This window comes from Neolamprologus brichardi, chromosome 12 (assembly GCF_056152115.1).
Source record: "Neolamprologus brichardi isolate AB-2024 chromosome 12, ASM5615211v1, whole genome shotgun sequence".
Classification (NCBI taxonomy): domain Eukaryota; kingdom Metazoa; phylum Chordata; class Actinopteri; order Cichliformes; family Cichlidae; genus Neolamprologus; species Neolamprologus brichardi.
Window position 1 is genome coordinate 11,945,347 of NC_142115.1, and position 17,320 is coordinate 11,962,666.

General features: G+C 41.3%; 1 protein-coding gene across 4 annotated transcripts in view; it reads right to left on the reverse strand.

Annotated features, from left to right (window-relative positions):
• dock5 (dedicator of cytokinesis 5) overlaps positions 1-17,320 on the reverse strand; it is a 35,968-nt gene that overhangs the window by 1,615 nt on the left and 17,033 nt on the right. For 2 of the 4 annotated variants that reach the window (XM_006803186.3, XM_087849004.1), the window contains 35 exons: positions 17,029-17,101; positions 16,802-16,905; positions 16,364-16,544; positions 15,921-16,018; positions 15,750-15,839; positions 14,393-14,493; positions 14,127-14,261; positions 13,922-14,033; positions 13,432-13,502; positions 13,097-13,203; positions 12,824-12,960; positions 10,472-10,567; positions 10,181-10,279; positions 9,706-9,876; positions 9,494-9,594; positions 8,271-8,329; positions 7,865-8,019; positions 7,627-7,712; positions 7,082-7,238; positions 6,908-6,948; positions 6,737-6,827; positions 6,479-6,601; positions 6,060-6,149; positions 5,434-5,538; positions 5,011-5,152; positions 3,891-3,972; positions 3,695-3,779; positions 3,436-3,522; positions 3,136-3,312; positions 1,684-1,767; positions 1,465-1,602; positions 1,049-1,221; positions 751-895; positions 395-554; positions 66-184 (listed from right to left, as the gene is read on the reverse strand). In XM_006803186.3, the coding sequence (XP_006803249.1) occupies positions 66-184; positions 395-554; positions 751-895; positions 1,049-1,221; positions 1,465-1,602; positions 1,684-1,767; positions 3,136-3,312; positions 3,436-3,522; positions 3,695-3,779; positions 3,891-3,972; positions 5,011-5,152; positions 5,434-5,538; positions 6,060-6,149; positions 6,479-6,601; positions 6,737-6,827; positions 6,908-6,948; positions 7,082-7,238; positions 7,627-7,712; positions 7,865-8,019; positions 8,271-8,329; positions 9,494-9,594; positions 9,706-9,876; positions 10,181-10,279; positions 10,472-10,567; positions 12,824-12,960; positions 13,097-13,203; positions 13,432-13,502; positions 13,922-14,033; positions 14,127-14,261; positions 14,393-14,493; positions 15,750-15,839; positions 15,921-16,018; positions 16,364-16,544; positions 16,802-16,905; positions 17,029-17,101 (3,975 nt within the window). Of the gene's footprint in view, positions 1-65; positions 185-394; positions 555-750; positions 896-1,048; positions 1,222-1,464; positions 1,603-1,683; positions 1,768-3,135; positions 3,313-3,435; positions 3,523-3,694; positions 3,973-5,010; positions 5,153-5,433; positions 5,539-6,059; positions 6,150-6,478; positions 6,602-6,736; positions 6,828-6,907; positions 6,949-7,081; positions 7,239-7,626; positions 7,713-7,864; positions 8,020-8,270; positions 8,330-9,493; positions 9,595-9,705; positions 9,877-10,180; positions 10,280-10,471; positions 10,568-12,823; positions 12,961-13,096; positions 13,204-13,431; positions 13,503-13,921; positions 14,034-14,126; positions 14,262-14,392; positions 14,494-15,749; positions 15,840-15,920; positions 16,019-16,363; positions 16,545-16,801; positions 16,906-17,028; positions 17,102-17,320 lie in introns of all 4 variants that reach the window. The other 2 variants (XM_006803187.3, XM_087849003.1) reach the window with 2 other exon arrangements.

Genomic DNA, 17,320 nt, shown 5'->3' on the forward strand with positions numbered 1-17,320 from the left:
CGTTTACATGACATTAAATATGTATTTGTAAGGGGGTGTGTGAGATTTTCTCTGAGCAGACGTACCTCTGTAGAAAACCCGGAGTTGTCAATCTCATGCGGGTGTTTCTTTGGTGGCATGGGTGGAGGAGTCCCTGGGGTGTCAATGGTTCTGACATCATTGTCAGTGAGAAGTGATGAATAACCTACGACAGGAGAGAGGAAATAAAAGCTTTTCAGGCCACATGCATCAGTGAATACGAGGTGTGTGTGTGACCTGATTAGGGCTTCAGACCAGAATGTGCTTACACAATGGAGCCCTCCTGTTTCTGCGTGTGTAAGGCATAACTTTAAGAGAAAATAAAACGATGACATGCAGTGTTTGACTTTTTTTGGAGGGGGGGGGGGTAACATACTGGAGCTGCGCGGTGTTTGCGGTGTGTGTGGAGAGGCAGGTAGAGGGCTGAGCGGGTTAGACAGGCTGAGCTGAGATGAAACACCCTGAAACAGGGAGAGGGTAAGCCGGCGGTCTCCCAGCTGTAAACTCTTGGGCCTCTGCTGCTTCTCTGGAGGAGTCTAGAATGAAAGTGGAAAACACAACAATCCAAAACCATTTAAGCACAACGGGACTGCTCCCGATTCACAGTTAAAACACTTGACACAATAACAACACGGCCTTTTTAAGTACCTTTGTTTAGTGCACGTTACAGGGGAATAAAAATAACAGAAGAAATATGAAGTGTGTAAACAGTTCTTGGGCATAAGGCCTTACCTCATCTCCATCTGACTGCCTCTCAAGGAGGTTCTGGGATTTGCTCACACTCCACTCTTTTCTGTTCTTTCTAGCAATCCTATTGTCTTCATCTGAGCGGGACAGAATAGACGCCCTGCGATCTCTGGGACGGGACAACAAGGAACTGTTTGTGAATGAAGCAGATATAGAATCAGATGCATAGACGGTGCACTTTTTTTTCCAAACAAGAAAAACAAAAGTCATTTTAAAAGTAAACAATGTCTAGACAGGATGGAAAGGTAGATAAACTAAGCAGCACAAGGATGCTGGGACTGACTCTTGGGAGGAAAGGCAGGAGGGCCCGTCTGAGGAAGCAGAGCCGCTGGAGAGGCCCGAGGAGGCGTTGGAGATGGTTGAGATAGTGGACATGCGACGCAGGGTGGAGGGCAGGATGTAGGGCATCACCACAGAGCCCACGCGACTCTTCTTCTGCTCGGTGAGAGAGCAGGGCTGGGACACACAAATGGGATTAAGCGTCACTGAAGGGAGGAGAGGAGATCTTGGCAGGGGAGGAGCACAATGACAGGCAAAACACGGGTCGCAATAGATTGGCTAAAGGAAGATTTATGGTCCTGCACTAATATAATGTACACTCTGCTTTGAATGAGAACCATTTGATAGGAAGGCAAGAGGGCCAATAGCTTAAGTTGGCACCCTCTTACATTAAATTGAGTTTTTGAGCTGGCAACACACCAAAGTTATGACGCCATATTGCTTCTCCACTTTCTCCCGAAGGTCTTGGAAGCAAGTGACCAGGCGGTTATGCAAGGGTTTCAGCTGCTCCGTTGTCTTCTCCTCGTGGACGCGAATTCCGTCTGCCAGGAGGGGGATCTGGAGGGGGGAGAGGAGCACCTAAGTGTTACAGAAGGCTGCTGTCATGGATACCGTGGCAATGACAAGAGAAGGATTTACCTGCAGGGCAATGAGGCGTTTAAGTTCCTCAATGCGTTGACGGTCCTCTGGGTGCGCTTGGATGTAGGCGTTTGTGAAGAAAGCCTGCAGAGAATGGAACCAGAATGAAAATTGGGCAACTTGGGGGCTTTTTGTGTTGTTAAAGCATTGTCACTTAAAATACAGCTACTGGCTACATTGAACAGAGCTCCAAAGAGTGGCAAAGAGGCCACAGTGGTATACTTCTGAATACAATCTTGTAGCTCATAACAAGCAACAGGCCAGCCAGAAGTTTTGAGTGGGGGAGAAAAAAAAAGGATTTAGAAATTATAATTCACCATTATTGTTTGGAGTTGAATTAATTATGTTTTATTAGAGGGCTTTGGCAGTAGTTGGATGATTGAATGCTTTATATTCTGGCTCAAAAAAAAAGTTAAGAGCTGTGCAAGCGACATGAAACCAATTCAGCAAACAATGCAGTCTGCAAGGAGAAGCAGTGAGACACTGTTCTACTATAGTTTAATAGATGTAAAGAGTGGCTTCTAGTGTGCACAGTACATATTCAATTTGAAAAAGAAAAAAAGTAGCCTTTTTTCCCCCCATTTGTACAATTTACATTGCTGTTGTCGCAGTAAATGATCAATTCATACAGCCTGCCAAACACTTGGCATGTCCACATGTCCACATGCAGTATTTCTACACCACCACCTACACCAGAAATACAAAAAACACAGGTGGATTCAAAAGATCCTTTTTGGTATGAAGTTCTGTTCGCTGTCATCTGGGTCACGGATGACTTTGTTGTTCTTTGTTCTTTTTTGTTCCGATGGTGAAAATCGAGTTCTTATGTGACTAAAGCCACAATGACAAAGCTTATTTCCATCTATTGACTTCTCATTTGATTATGTGATATCAGGAATGCTCAAAAACACACAGAAACAATTACCCTTTCATGCAGAGATGAGCCTAACAATGAGAAGTATTGTAACAAGGTGAAATGCATCAAAATCCATGTTTTCTCAGAGGACAGTATGTTCTCTGTGATCTCTGTGTGCTCCATGAGCACTGCTGTTTCCTTTAATTCAATCATCAGATTAGAGTTTGAATCTGTCCGTTACTTTAGTTAATGACCGTATAACTGCATTCACAGTACTGCACGAGCTGTTCTTTGAAATCCATGCCAAAAGTTACTATCCCTATACACACTGGCATAATTGAAACAAAAATGAGTGAATGTGTGTTGAGGACGTCTTTGTCGGGAATCAGCATTTCACTGTGAAGCGCGAGATGTTTTTTTTTATCTGTTTGTTGTCCAGAAACCATTTTTGTTTGCTTTGAGAACTTCCACAAAGCTTCCAGCCTAATAAGATGACCCAATTACAAAAAAAATCCTTTTAAATTATTTGTCTGTTAAAAAAAAAAAAAAGCAATCTGAAGAGAAAATGTCATATTAATTTATTTTTTTTAAATGACCTTTTCATAGTTGGAGAAGCCACCCATGACTGCGGGGTCAACTATGCCATTGAGCATCATGGACAGTGGGTTGACGGACAGTGAACGATCACATGCTTGCTGTTGCACAAGGTTACTCAGCTTTTCGTTGGTTTTCTCCATGGTTTCTACGGCGTTTTTCAAAGGACTGATTTTCTCCTGCGCATTAAAGAGACACACATTAAAAATAAAGTGTATTTTAGGACAAATTTTAGTGAACTAAACGATGCGACGCAAGAAAACACAGAGTGTGAGCATCAAGGCTTAGTCCAGTGTTCTTACCATTGAGACAGATTTGACTTCAAACCATTTGAGAATCCCTGGGAAGCGATAGGCCGTAATGTATGTTGTTCTCTCGATCCACATGGTCTATAGGGCAGAATAAATAACAATAAAATATAAAGGCTGACGTTTTCATGTCTTCATCAATCTTTGAGGTGCGACATGTGCATACACAGGGTTTTTTTCTGCCTCCTTTTAATTTATGAGTGTATGCTTACATATGAGTCATTGCTTTAAAGTAAATTTAAAAAGTCCTAACCGCAAATTCATTGTCTGGGTCCTTTTCACCTTTCCTGAAGGGCCTGGAATACTGGAATTGGTCCACTTCATTGGTTCTGTAATAGCTGGAAAAGAACAGGGAAGGACAGCATTGAGTTAGCGCTTTGCCCAGGGAACCATAAATCCCAGGATAGCCACGGGAAAATAAATCAGCCTTTAAGTGTTCTGTTACGCACTTTAATATCTGCTCTGGAACCCCCTTGTCTTTAAACTGCTTCGGCAAAGTGAGAACAGGCTTGACAGTAAAGCATTGGATGTCTGAAGTTCAGCTAAGGATAAGACGAGGGACAATATGAAAAAGCAGAGACAACAAACAAATCTAACTCAGTATGGTTTTAAGAGTTTCCTTAATTGGCAAATAAAAGCAAGTGCCTTCTTATTTTTTAAAAATTGTACTCCTGAGGTAAGAAAAGAACTCTCTCAGTGCTGGTGCTAATATACTCTCTTAGCATGCTAACATGTGCTAACTAGCCATGGACCAAAGCTAAAGCTAAAGCTTTAATGAAGGTATCAGACATAAACATTGGTTCTTACATCTGCATTGGTCTGTGAATCTTCAGCTAGACCTGCTTTGATCTTTTGGGGGTTGAGGTTTTTTGTTACAGAAATACAGAATAGATACAGTGAGGCAAAAAATTGTTTGCACATTCACTCTCTTAGACAAGCTTTCGTAAAATAGTAAAATAGTTCTCCTTTTCTTTGGATTTTACTGCCTTTTGTTCTCTGTCACAACTATCCCACACTGCTTCACTAATATTGGGATATTGAGGCTGGGACTCTGAGGAGGCCAATCTATGAAGATTTTTGCACTTACTTAATTGAGTTTATTTTAGATCATTTCCATGCTAGAAAAATAATGTCGTTCCTGTTCTGATGAAACTTTTCTGCATTCATAATTTCATCAATGTTAACTAGATCCTCATAACCAAGGGCTGAAATCAAGCCCCACAATAATGGTTCATGAGTTAGGTGGCATTTTTTTATGCTTAAATAATTCATAGGTTAAGTAGCTTAACTAGCATTCCTCTGAAAAGGGTCAGATACAAGAACTGGACTGTAATGGGTGAAAAAGCAGCCAATTTCCAAAGAAAAAACTTTGAAAGACATCTATAAGGCCTGCAGAACTATGGCTGAAGACCACTTAAAAGAAAGGAAAAGAAAAGAGAAAAAGAAAATCACAAGGAAGTCTGGCTTCTTGGAAGCAAAATATGAAGAAATAAGGGGTGGGTCACAATATTCCATGTCCAAAAATGCTGACATATGAATTAAAAGCATTTTCTTATCATTAAAGGATACACTGTCCTGGGGAGTTGCTAATGTTTTCTTCGGGGGGTGCTGTGCTGGTCATCCGCACGGCATTTGGAAACCGAGAGAGCAGCTTTAAGCTGAAGTCCTCGAGCCACTCATACTCTTTGCCTCTGTAGATGAACATTTTATTCTGCAGCAGAAAGTGTAATTGTGTAACACATCAAATGAAAGTCAATAAGCAGCAAGAATTATGATCAACCTCATTTTCCATGATATACGAGAGGTGTGCATGTGTGATGCTGTATTCGTGCTGACATTCTCTCGTGTCATCAGAAAGCTAATAACCTTTATCGGCATTATTGCACATTGCCCCGAGACATTTTTCAAAAAGCCAGCTCACTGCATAAGCAACGGGTACATAAGGATTTTTCCTAAGTCTCTATTTATTGAGATAGGTGTTCATTTTCTTACCCTGAGGAAGGACGGGAATCCAAGGCCATAATATCCAACAGCAAAATACTCTGGCTGTGGCCGCATTGCATGCATTATTTTCTCATAGAACTCAGCTTGTTTTTTCTGTAACACAAGCCAAACAAGATTGTAAATACAGTTCAAAGACAGTATTTTGAAATTAAACTAACAGCAGTTCCAAAAATAAAACCATTTATAACAGTATTTAAAAAAAAACCCTGCAACAAAACTTTCATTATCTTTTACCTAATTTCAAGAAAAGACTTCTGAAGCACAAATATACAAAATGACTAACGATGAGAGACTTTATAACTAGACTGAACATAATCAAATTAAACTCCACACTATCAGCAGACGCTGTCGGAGTGAAAATGAGCTCAGCAAAAGGTTACCGCACACACTCTCTTCTCCCCTTCCCAGAGAACCGGCTGCAGCCTCGAACAAGCTGCCACATAATTCTTGTCATCACGCTCATTTAAATTAGTATTAATGAGGCCATAAACAATGAGAGTCTGCACTTTATATCAGTTGTTTTCCCTATCTGTTTATGAAGGTGACTTTCTCTGAGGTTTCAGTAATCACAGTGCTTTATTTGCAGTGCTCAATTCTAAAGCATCTCTTCTTACCAGTAGCTGGCTCAGCTCCATGAAGTCAAACATGTGGCTCTCGCGCATCTTGGCCAGCTGTTTGCCCAGCTCAATGGCCTTTTCCCACATCTAAGAAGACACATGCACCACTCGGTCATAAGAGGGACTACTGTAAACATAACACAAGGTATACTTCGCCATCTGGTTCCCCCTGCTGTTCTCGGTAAAAACCCCTACCTCACAGCTTCGGGGGATAACAGTTAATGCTTCATGCGCTAACTACTGAGAAGCCTAAACGCTGTCACAACTCAAGAGTCTTGTGGCTGGGTCTGTGTTTTTGTTGCTTTTGCAACTTCCTGAGAAGTTTGCCAATGTTGACTTACAGAACAGACATTCTCTGGAGTGGTTTAAGCCTCATGCTAAGACAACATCTCACATGTAGAGCAGCTAATAATCACCTTGCCCTTGTCCAAGTAACATATAATATCCTGGAAGAGCCTCTCTTTCAGCTCCTGCTGGGTCCACACATGCTCCCCGTCTCCCCGAGGTATCAGATGAGCTGCGCACGGTTTGTCGGACCACTGAGTTAAAGCAAATAACCATAAATAAGCATTCAGTTCACCATTTAGAAGCACACTTGAAAAAGATTAAACAGCTCAGACTTTAAAAAAAGATCTCTCTGTCAAACAAAAAAAAGGCTTTGATGTGTCAGAGACCTCCAGTAATTCGGCATGCAGCAGCAGAGTATAGGCCGCCTCTGTGTAGTTCTCACAGTCCAGGTGCAAATCTCGCAGCTTGTACAAGTACCTGTTACAAGAGCACAGCGGTTAGACACAGCTCGCCCATTAGCCTGCAAACCAATAGCTTTACGTCTCAATCTGACACACCGAATGTAAATGTCCTCCCTCTTCTTCTCTTTGTAGAAATTCTGCAGGAAGGAAAAAAAGAGGGAGAATTTGATGCTTTTTCTTTAAACATTTTCTTTCAAGCTATTTGCACAGGTGATTGCTTTATATTGCAAATAGCATTACACCTTTGGTTAATATAGGCAGAGGGCATACCAGCACATTGACGGTGCAGCTCATGCGGTGCTCGGGGCTCTCATCGTGTGTGATGGTGCGGTACGCCAGTAGATTCTCCAGCAGGCTGCTCAGCAGCAGAGCCAGCTCTTCTCCTGACTGGGACAGGTATCTGTGGCGTCTGCAGTGCTCCAATAATCTACACATACCCAACAAAACAAAAGTCATTTATAGACCACTCTTCAGTTGTAAAGGTAAATTTCTAGTTCATCACTTTGCTAAAGCCCGACTTTCTTTCTGACAATCACAATAAAATTTGCTTTATTATTCCAGAATGGTACATTCTGTCCCTGAGAGACATCGCTTTATTAAACACTCCTTACAATTCTAACAGACTACCTCGCTCTTCTGGCTCCTTGAGAGCCGAATCAAAATACAATCAGAAAGGCCTTTGTATTATTTTTTGAAGCAATCCGATGTGAATCCCTTTTTGAGAAAGAATCAGTGTTTTTCATCAGTGCGGTGTACTCCTTAAACAGATTCGGGTAAAAGAAATCTTTGCTGTTTGATCTGCTCCTCTGGCTTACGTTTTCTCCAGCAGGACTTTGTACTGCTCATCCCCTCGGCCTCCCTCTACCTCTTGATCCAATTTTGTTATCAATTCATTTTCAAACTGCAAAGATGAGAAGAGAATTTAAAAAATAAATAAAGTAACCAAGGCCACCATCACACAAGCATCACAAATGTCATATTTAGCCAGGAGCAGCTTTTGCAGAATTCAAACAAAAACCACCAAAGTGGCAAACTTCTGAGGCAGATTTTCACCGTTTCAAACGTGTGTCCAGGGCTGAAGTTGTGCTCGCACTGCATCATATCAAAGAAGATTGGGATGGTGGCTTTCCTCAGTTCGGGCTCAGGCACTAATGTGACCTCCAGAATGGGTCCAACCATAGCTGGGATGAACTTCATTTTGTGGGGGCCTGAGGGACAACGAACATTATCACACAGAAACATCATAGTGTTATTTGAGGAGGCAATAAACCGCATCTTCATTCTCAACAAAGAGAGGACAAATCTAATAATGTGGCAAACAAAACAACAACAAAATATGAAGCCGGACAATAAAAAATATTGTCTTGTTATTCCCCTTGCATTACTTGCAGGGAATGAATACACAGTTCCACAAACTCTGTGATAACAGAAGCATTACCAGATGGTCCAGCACACTCACCGAGATTATACCACATATCTCTGATCTTAAATCCAATAGTCTTCCTCATGTCTCCGTATCTGCAGCAAAATTCAATCAAAGCGTTGTTAAAATATGCTCTACAACCACAACAACAGTGGCATAAGAGGTGTGCAAACGGGAAATGATGACAAAATGCAGTCCTTTGCATATGATTTAAATCTTATATTTAACTGAAGAAATGAGAACAAATAATTATCAGACCACATCCTACCTTGTAGTACCATATCACCCATATAGAGCAGCTCACTCGCTTCCTAGAGTATTTAAAAGTAAAATGGGAGGCAGAGCCTTCAGCTTTCAGCCACCTCTTCAGCTTCCAGTTTGGATTCGGTAGATCATAAAGGGTCATCTATTGCTGGGCCTGTATTACTGTATGGTCTGTACAATGTAAAGCACCTTTAGGCCACTGTTGCTGTTATTTGGCGCTATATCAATAAAATTGAATCAAAAACTCTCTTGTTCTTTTAGTTTGAGAAGCTGGCAGATAAGGACCTGTGAGGTATCTGTCCAACTCCTGTAGATACTCTGGCTTCCCACTAAAACCAGTTTGTTTAAATGGAGTGGTACATACTGTTGAATTTCCAGGATACCCTTTATTTCTTAGAACTTGAGAAGAACATTAGATTTAAATTTTTTTGGTCCATTTTAGCACTATAATTTGACCCGCAATGCTTGATTCTCCACCCGCTCCACTAACCAAATTTACCACTTCTTTAATCAATGCAACAGCGGACGTAATAGGAACGAGGTTTTCAAATGATTAATCAGTCTTTTAATGTGATGAACTTGAGTTCGGTAGCACAATGTGCCACAGGAGAACAGAAGTAATGGTTAGTAATGAGGCCCAATGTATGCCTTTGTAGATACGCCATTAAAAAATTCATAAATGATTTATGATGAATTATTCCATTAATCATTATTTGCCATTTACAAGATTTCCAATCAATTTCAGGTTACATTAGAAGAAAACAAATGTGCTTTCAAAAATAAGGACTTTTCAAAACAAAAGTGATGCCAGTCTTTTTTTCCTTGTATTGTGTATTAAAAATAAAAATGAAAACACATTTATTCTTCGGCATTTAATATGCTTTTCTTCCATATTTAGCCAATTATAAAAACTCTATTTTTGTTTACATTCTACACAACGCACAATCTGTTTGTTATTTTTAATAACCTGTCTGATGAATAGTAAATGGTCTCACTTGTTCAGTATCTTGTTTCGTTTTTCTTGAGAGAAGGACTCCAGCTGCAGCGTCTTGTGAGTGAGAAACGCCACGGTCAAATGAAAGTAGTTATTCCACAGCTGCGAGGGGAAGCAGGGTTTTCAAATATTAATACCATAATTAACCGATTTCGAGTTTGTGTTTAATAAAGAATGTAACCTCTACTGAAGCAGGAGGAGGACGAGACTAACCTGGAGTTCAAAATGCGCCTGGTCCAGGAAAAACTTGTTAAGGACGTCCGAGTACTGGTTAATGGCCCTGAGGAAGACTCCCATCTGCACCAGGTTCATGACCATCCAGTCAGCAGGGAAGACATTTCCCATGAGGTCTTTAAACATGATGAATGTCTCCATGAGGAAGTCCTTGGGTCAAAAGTACAATAAAATCATTACTGCATGGGTTTACTCTCCAGCCCTTTAAAGAAATATAATAAAACCTGCCAAAAATTCACAGCACTGCAACTACATGTCAGTCAGGCATAATGGTCCCACAGCTTAATTAAGGCCCACGGACATCCTCATCATGCGTGCTTAATCCACTGCATGAAATGTCTAGAATCAATATTCTCTTAAGGAGCAGTAAGTGGCCTGGGTGGTTTAAAGCCCATTATTGATGAGATGCTTCAGGACAAGCTGTAGCCAAGAGGGGAGGATCCAAGACACTTACAATGATATCCTGTCTCGTCTTGAAGGTGCTGATGTAGTGGGAGTAATGCATGTCGTCCATTTGTTTGAGGATCGCCGTCATGCAGGCGAGATAGTGACCCTGCCACAAGAGAGAGACAGTCAAATATCTTTAAAGTTTAAGAAAAAAGACACTTTCAGCACATATTTTACATATTCAGCTATATATATATATATATAGCCATTATTCATGTCAGTGCCATTAATATTAAAACCAATGCTGACAATGTGGTTGTCAAGGACACATTTCAGCTGTAATATGAGTGTGTCTTACAATGAGAGGAGATGATCGGTCCATGCTGATGACAGTGCGATTAACCCTGCGAAGAAGCCTCTCCATTATCAGCTGAACGTGCCCCCTGGTTGGACCCTGCGCAGACAGAACAGCTTCAGGCACCATTACCAGCGACGTAGACGTGCTGTCACAGACTGACAGAATCCCTTTTTGTTAAACTGTTAACAGGGGCGCTTTCATTATTTTTGAAATACTCAGCTTTGACAGTGTCGTCCCCGTGGAGATGAATGAAATTCCCTTTGCGGTGCCCGCAGTATTTAATTTTAAAATAGACACACACGCGCACATACACACATAAAATTTAATAACTCAATCAATTAGTGGATTGATTCATAAGCTATAGGGGTTCCAGTTGTCAAGCATTTCTGTATCAGAAACTGGACATGTCTGGATTTTAGTCATATTAGAGTAAAAATTCAAGAGAAAAAATTGTGGTCATCCATTTTTTCCCCCCATTTCTGACTAACAAGTAGTTGTAATAATAATGATGGATTGGATTTATATAGCGCTTTTCAAGGCACCCAAAGCGCTTTACAATGCCACTATTCTTACACTGGTGGAGGCAGCTACAGTTGTAGCCACAGCTGCCCTGGGGCAGACTGACAGAAGCAAGGCTGCCATATTGCGCCATCGGCCCCTCTGGCCAACACCAGTAGGCAGTAGGGTAAAGTGTCTTGCCCAAGGACACAACGACCAGGACAGAGAGCCCGGGGATCGAACCGGCGACCTAGTTGTGGCAACTAAGTGCTCCTCAGGTGGTTGAGAGTGCAACAACTTCAACCTCTGTGTGACCTCTGGTTTCCTGGTGGAATCTGTCTCCAAACCATCGCGGCCTGATTCGTGCTGACTGCAATCACTCTCAGACAAACTGGCGAAGGCTTCTAAATAATAGCAGTCTGCTGCCAGCACGTTCCAGCTAATCACAGTCATTCTGTTCCAATGAGCTCAGAGTTGGAACTCAACTCAACTGGTTGCCATCGGGTTGTATTCTGGTTATAATCCTTTATAAAAGAGAGGCTATGTCATTTTGCAGTTGAATTGCTGTCCTGCAGCAATTATGTCCCTGTTTGTGGGGGAATGTCTGAAATCCTGTTACAAATCCACGTGGTTCTGGCTGGATTATGAATATGAATAGTTATTGTACATTTTGTGTACATGCAGAAGGCTCCAAATTTGCATGAAATTGACCCCATTCAGCTGCAAACGAAATTAATCAGGATTAATTTATGCTTTCTGGCAATGGAAAGAAAACTTAGAAGCAATTCAAAAATACAAACAAATGTGTACAACCTATAAGAGACTGCCAGCTCTAAGGTTTTTAGCGTTTTACTGGATTCAGCTCTAAATTTACTGACACCACGTTGTCAGCTTGGCTACATTTTTGACCACAAAGCTGAGTGTAAACTCAGCAGCAGTTTGCATATCACCAAGCTACACACGAAGCCTGCTCTCTCATCTAAACAGTAAAAAGATACCGCAGTGGGATTTGTTGAATTTATTGCTTTCTACTTTATTACTCTGTCATGCTTGTGCTGAATCATCCTTTGACATAGCTCTGTTTTTGGAACTTGTGAATATGGGCAGGTCGCTGGTCTGTTGTGGTCTGCTGTTTTTCTTTAGGTATAAAATAAAAGGATGAAATAATTTAATGTGCAGCAAATATTTTTCATATTTATTAACGTTAGAAGGTAGGCTTCACACTAGTAAATGTAGGTTTGTGGATTATCCAGACAACCTATGTGGGAAGTGATGTGACTGCCATTTTTCTTCTCACTGGAGCATCAAAGAAGGAAATTCCATTCATCTCCGGTATAATAGGGTGGAGGGAAGGAAAAGTCACTAGAGAGCAATATTTCAAAACCTAGGCAAGTAAAAGTCAAACTGGGATAACTAGATGTTCCACTTAACCATCCATCCATCCATTTTGAACAGCTTATCTTGGATAAGCACAACAGTGGCAGCAGGGTAAGCAGAGCAGCCAAGACATTGGCTATCCTTATCCTTAACTACATCCTCCAGCTTCTCCAGAGGATCGCAGATTCCTCCAGGTTAGATGAGATCTATAATCCCTCCAGCATGCTATGGGTCTGCCTAAGGCTTTTTTCTCCAGTTAAAAGTACTAAGATAAAATCTAAAAATAGGCTCAATTCACCCCAACTGGCTCCTTGTGATGGTAAAGAGTAGCAGTTTTTCTTTGTGATCCCCATGGATACCTAAGCTCTTTACCTGCTCTCTGTGGATAAATTGAATTTTGGCAGCTCGTATCGACCACCTCATTTCTGACGAGATAATTCCTACGGTAATTTGGACGTGAACCAGTAATTGCCTCACCACGTCTTTGCGGTCCAGGTTGTCCAGCACTGTGCTGAGCAGCTGGACGCAGGCCTCGTAGTCTGGTTTAGTCGAGTGGTCGTCCAGCTGCCCACTCAGCTGATCGGTAACAAGCGGCAGAAGCACATCTCGACACTCTAAGGGAACACGGCACATTTCCTGTTAATGGATCTAACCTAATAAACTTGTACACAAGTGTAAAAGTTGTTTTTCCTCTTTCATCTCGTACGAAATGTCATCACGGGCTTTTTTTTGAGCCTCAAGGACTCCTACCTGGCTGCCTGAAAAGGTCACTCTCCACCATTTTACACATGCAACCAAGCTTCTGACGCACGAGCTGAGAGTCGGGAATGCTCTCGATGAACTTCGCGAGGAGAACGCTGAAAGAAAAAGAGGCAAAAGAGCAGCTGTGACAATTTTAATGCTATTCACATTTCACATCCAGTAATTATAGTCACAGAGGACTAATGAGCCGCACACACGACGGGTTGATTTTACTGCGGCAAGAATTGAGGAAAAACGCCTCCTTTGCTCAGAAGTAAATATGACAATTTGCACGTAGACAGGCAATTATCATTTCCCGCTGTGCAAACTCTCTGGAGAGTTACCTGAGCTCCACAGGATCAAACACAGTCTGGATGTCATTAATGATGCTGGGGAGGTATTTCAATATAGCCCCCTGAAAAAAAGAAAGAAAAAAGAAAAAAGAAAAGAATCAGGTCTCATCAGGCTGAAGACGATTTTTATTCTCTAGTCAAACAAGCTTTTTAACTGAGCTTTTTCTTCACCTCACCAAGCCCGCCAGCAAAGAGCTCACATTATTTTGCAGTTAATTTGTACAGCTTCCTCCATAACTTGTGTACAACAGTGTAACACATTTTTCACAGCTGGATTGCTGCAGTTATTGAACAGCAGCAGCAGAAAAATAGAGACCAAAAACCAAAATAATATCTTCATAAAGTCTGACCAGCTGCATTTTAGTTCCATTGTAAAGCTAGACAAATGGCTTTTTGGTAAAAAATAAATAAATAAATACAATTATAAAATGCTTCCATGTGATATATTTAGTTCCTAAACACACAAACACCTTCAGTGTACCTTTATCTTTACTCCCTCATCCAGCGGTCTGTCCATGAGAGAGTTGAAAGAGAGGAAGAGGGTGCGGATGGAGTTGAAGAATGCATCTCCGTCCTCGCTGTTCCCATAGAACCTGCGGTAAAAACACCACCATTAAAACACAAGAAGTCACCCTCCGAATGATGGAAATGCTGAGTGGATTCTTGTGTTGCAGTGCTTCTCATACCTGAGATAGAGGACTCGGGACTGTACAATAAACCTGAACAGGTACTTGAGAGCTTTGAGTGCGGCATAGAGTCTCTCAGTCAGGCCGGGCTCTTCAGCATGGCCCACATAGTAGTTAAGCACCCCGGTTAGCTTCCTGAGAAAGTGAATCAGTTAGACATTAAGGTCTAAGGGGGTAATTATGGTGTGGGAGGAGAAGAAGAGCTGAAAGAATTAAGAATAAACAGCACAAGCTATTAAAAGTATAAATATAGAACGGGGACTCACACGTAAGCCAATGTGGCGCTGAAGTGCTTGTTGATGTAGGTTTCCAAGACGGGGTTAAAGTGCTGGAATTTGATGTCGCCAATAAGAGTAATTATAAATACCTGGATAAAAGCAAAAGGAACAAGGAGGAAATAAAACTAAAGTCTGTGCAGATTAAAACAGTTCATAAAGGTTATCATTTTATGTAAATGAAAAGTTGTTCACTCCTCTAACGTTATAGAAAGGCTGTATCAAGTAGGCGCTAATGCAAACAGAGCATCACACAGACACTACTTCACACGAAGTGCCAGGTTTTGGTAAGTACTAGTTCAAACAATCGGAAAAACATCAAGAGGCAAATGCGCTCAAAGCTGCTATGAATGGCCACATTTCATAAAGTCTGCCATCACAGACAAGAGGGAGGCATGATATGATTTAAATATAGAGATGACAACACACATTTTCATACAGTGTGTCCTAGAAGGCATTCACAGCGTTCCACTTAGCTGTTTGCACGAGAAGTGCCAGATTCAGTTATGTTACAAACGGAAGAAAACAGAGAGACGAGAAAGTTTTAACCCCGATTACTCTGTCACCATCGCACAGCCTGGGTGTGAAAGTCAGATTGCTGCTTTCAGGAGTTATAGTAATAATAAACAGTGGGATCTTTCCAATCTTGGCATAAAATAAGAAAGTGCGTGTGTGTTTGAGGGGGTAGGGATCAATCATCTCACAAGCAGTTCTGATGGACTACGCTGGGGCATTAAACGTGTTCAAAAGCCAAAAACACTGGGTGGCTTTTAAGAAGCAGGCACAGGAACTGCATTTATCATCAAGGCTGGTGATCGCAGCAACTTTCGCCCAATTTTTGTAAATTTCAGAATGAATTTAAATTTGGAAAGAAATAAAAAGTCTAAACAGTTCAGTTTTATTATTATGACTCATTTTCATCCCTGTGAACTGATTCAGCCTGAGGGAACCCAAACTGAAACTCAACAGTAGGAATTAATACATACTGACACTGGCTGCTGTTGCATGTAAACTTTTTTTTTGTCAGCTGTCTTTGATGTGTTTTGATCAGCTGACTGAAAATGGGCATATATACTGTACAGTTTGTTCACTGCAACAACAACAGTGCCTGTCATTGGGTAGCCAGAGGACATTGACAGGAAGATCTCAGCAAGACACTAATCAGGTTAAATCATTTACATTTGATTTGTTGTTTAATCTGATGGGATTATGAAAAGGTTTATTCCACACCTCTGCAATTAAGCAATGGGTTGATCTCAATTATGGAGTGTTTTAATTGTGTTTGGGCTTTTAAACTGATGAGAATCCTAATATTAGGCTATATGCAATTGTAGCTCCTGTGACTAACCAAGGCATTAAACACCGGAGTGTCAAAGGTGTCCTTTTCTGAGGTTTCCATCATGATGTTGAACAGGGCATCGAGAGTGTCCTGGAGGAACTGTGGATTAAACAAAAACCTGTTACAACAATGCCATTAAATACAGTGTTCTAAAAGACTCTAGATAATTTTTGTGCATACTTTAACTATCTCGCTTCCTTCCACCTCCATGAGTCTTTGCAAAATCTGGTCAAGATCCTCAGTGTTAGACCTCCAGTTCAAAAGGCCGAGTAGATCCACTAAAGGAGAAAGGGGAGAAAACAAATGAACACACAAAAAGCAGCAGGAGCAACGTCTCCTCTGTTGCCACATCACTTAATGTAATCCACATTAAAAGGCAGAAATTTCAGCATTAATTGAATCATAAATGCATCAGACAGCATCAACACATCAGCAAAATATTGGCAACACGGATCACTTTAATTAATTTCAAAGCCATCAGCGGGGAGGTCAAATGACAGTATGCTTAGCTATCCATCAACAAAGCTGTTTCATTTCTTAAAACACCACTTGTGACAGGACATCTTTTCATTATGACAAGCTGGAAGGGTGGCAGAAAAAATAAGAGATGAGCCAGATGGTACCATTCTGAGTGAGTTTAGTGGAGCAGGTGAGTGTGGCAAGCTGGAAGCTGTCCTTGGTCACAGGAATGACTCCTGAATGGTGGAACGGCTTTCCCGTTTGCTTCTCCTTCTCCTCCACTTCCGCCCAGGTTGCTGGCAAGGTGAGATAAACCTTTGCATCCTCTGCTTTTTTCACGTCAACCTAGGAAAAGTCAGAAACTAGGGAATGAATCATGAGGTTTCACTGATCAATGGAAATCTAATTTCATATTTATTGACTCTGGAGAGATTCATGAATAATCCATCTACCCATTGTCAGCTATTCAAGACAGGCTTTTTGCATAATTAGATAAAAGCAATAAACCTTCTTTTGCTTATCTTAAAGCTCAATGAATTACCTTTAACACGGCATAAATATGTGAAAAGCATCCTGTCCTATACATCATTCCGCAACAATACCTTATAGACGATAAGATCGTGTCTGCCATCTCTCAGCGTGGTTCCGTCTCCTCTCATAAGCCGGACGAAGGCCATGCCAAAGGGCTTCTCTGACTTGTCCCTAGCTGAAGGGCACACGGGACCATAAAGACGGGAACTCATCCAAGAACACTCACACTAGTTGTGTTTAACATGGTAGCAGCATTACACGTGGGTGTTTGTCATACAAATAAGGCACAGTCACTCACAGTCCTGGGAGGATCTGTGTCTAAACATCACCCTCAAGTGGCAGCGGCACACGTCTTCAATGGGAATCGTCACCTTGCAAGGACAAGGAAAAAAAGGTACTGGAATTAGGAAATGTGCTAATACAGGATTATACATATGGAACAAATGCGGTTGGGAGATTTACATATAGCACATTCAACCAATGCAGTCCCTACAGATTATTGTATAAATTGAGCCACAGCAAATCCATTTTGAAAAGAAATATCATTAGATACCATGACGGCACAGAGCTGCTCATGTGGGAGCTTGCTG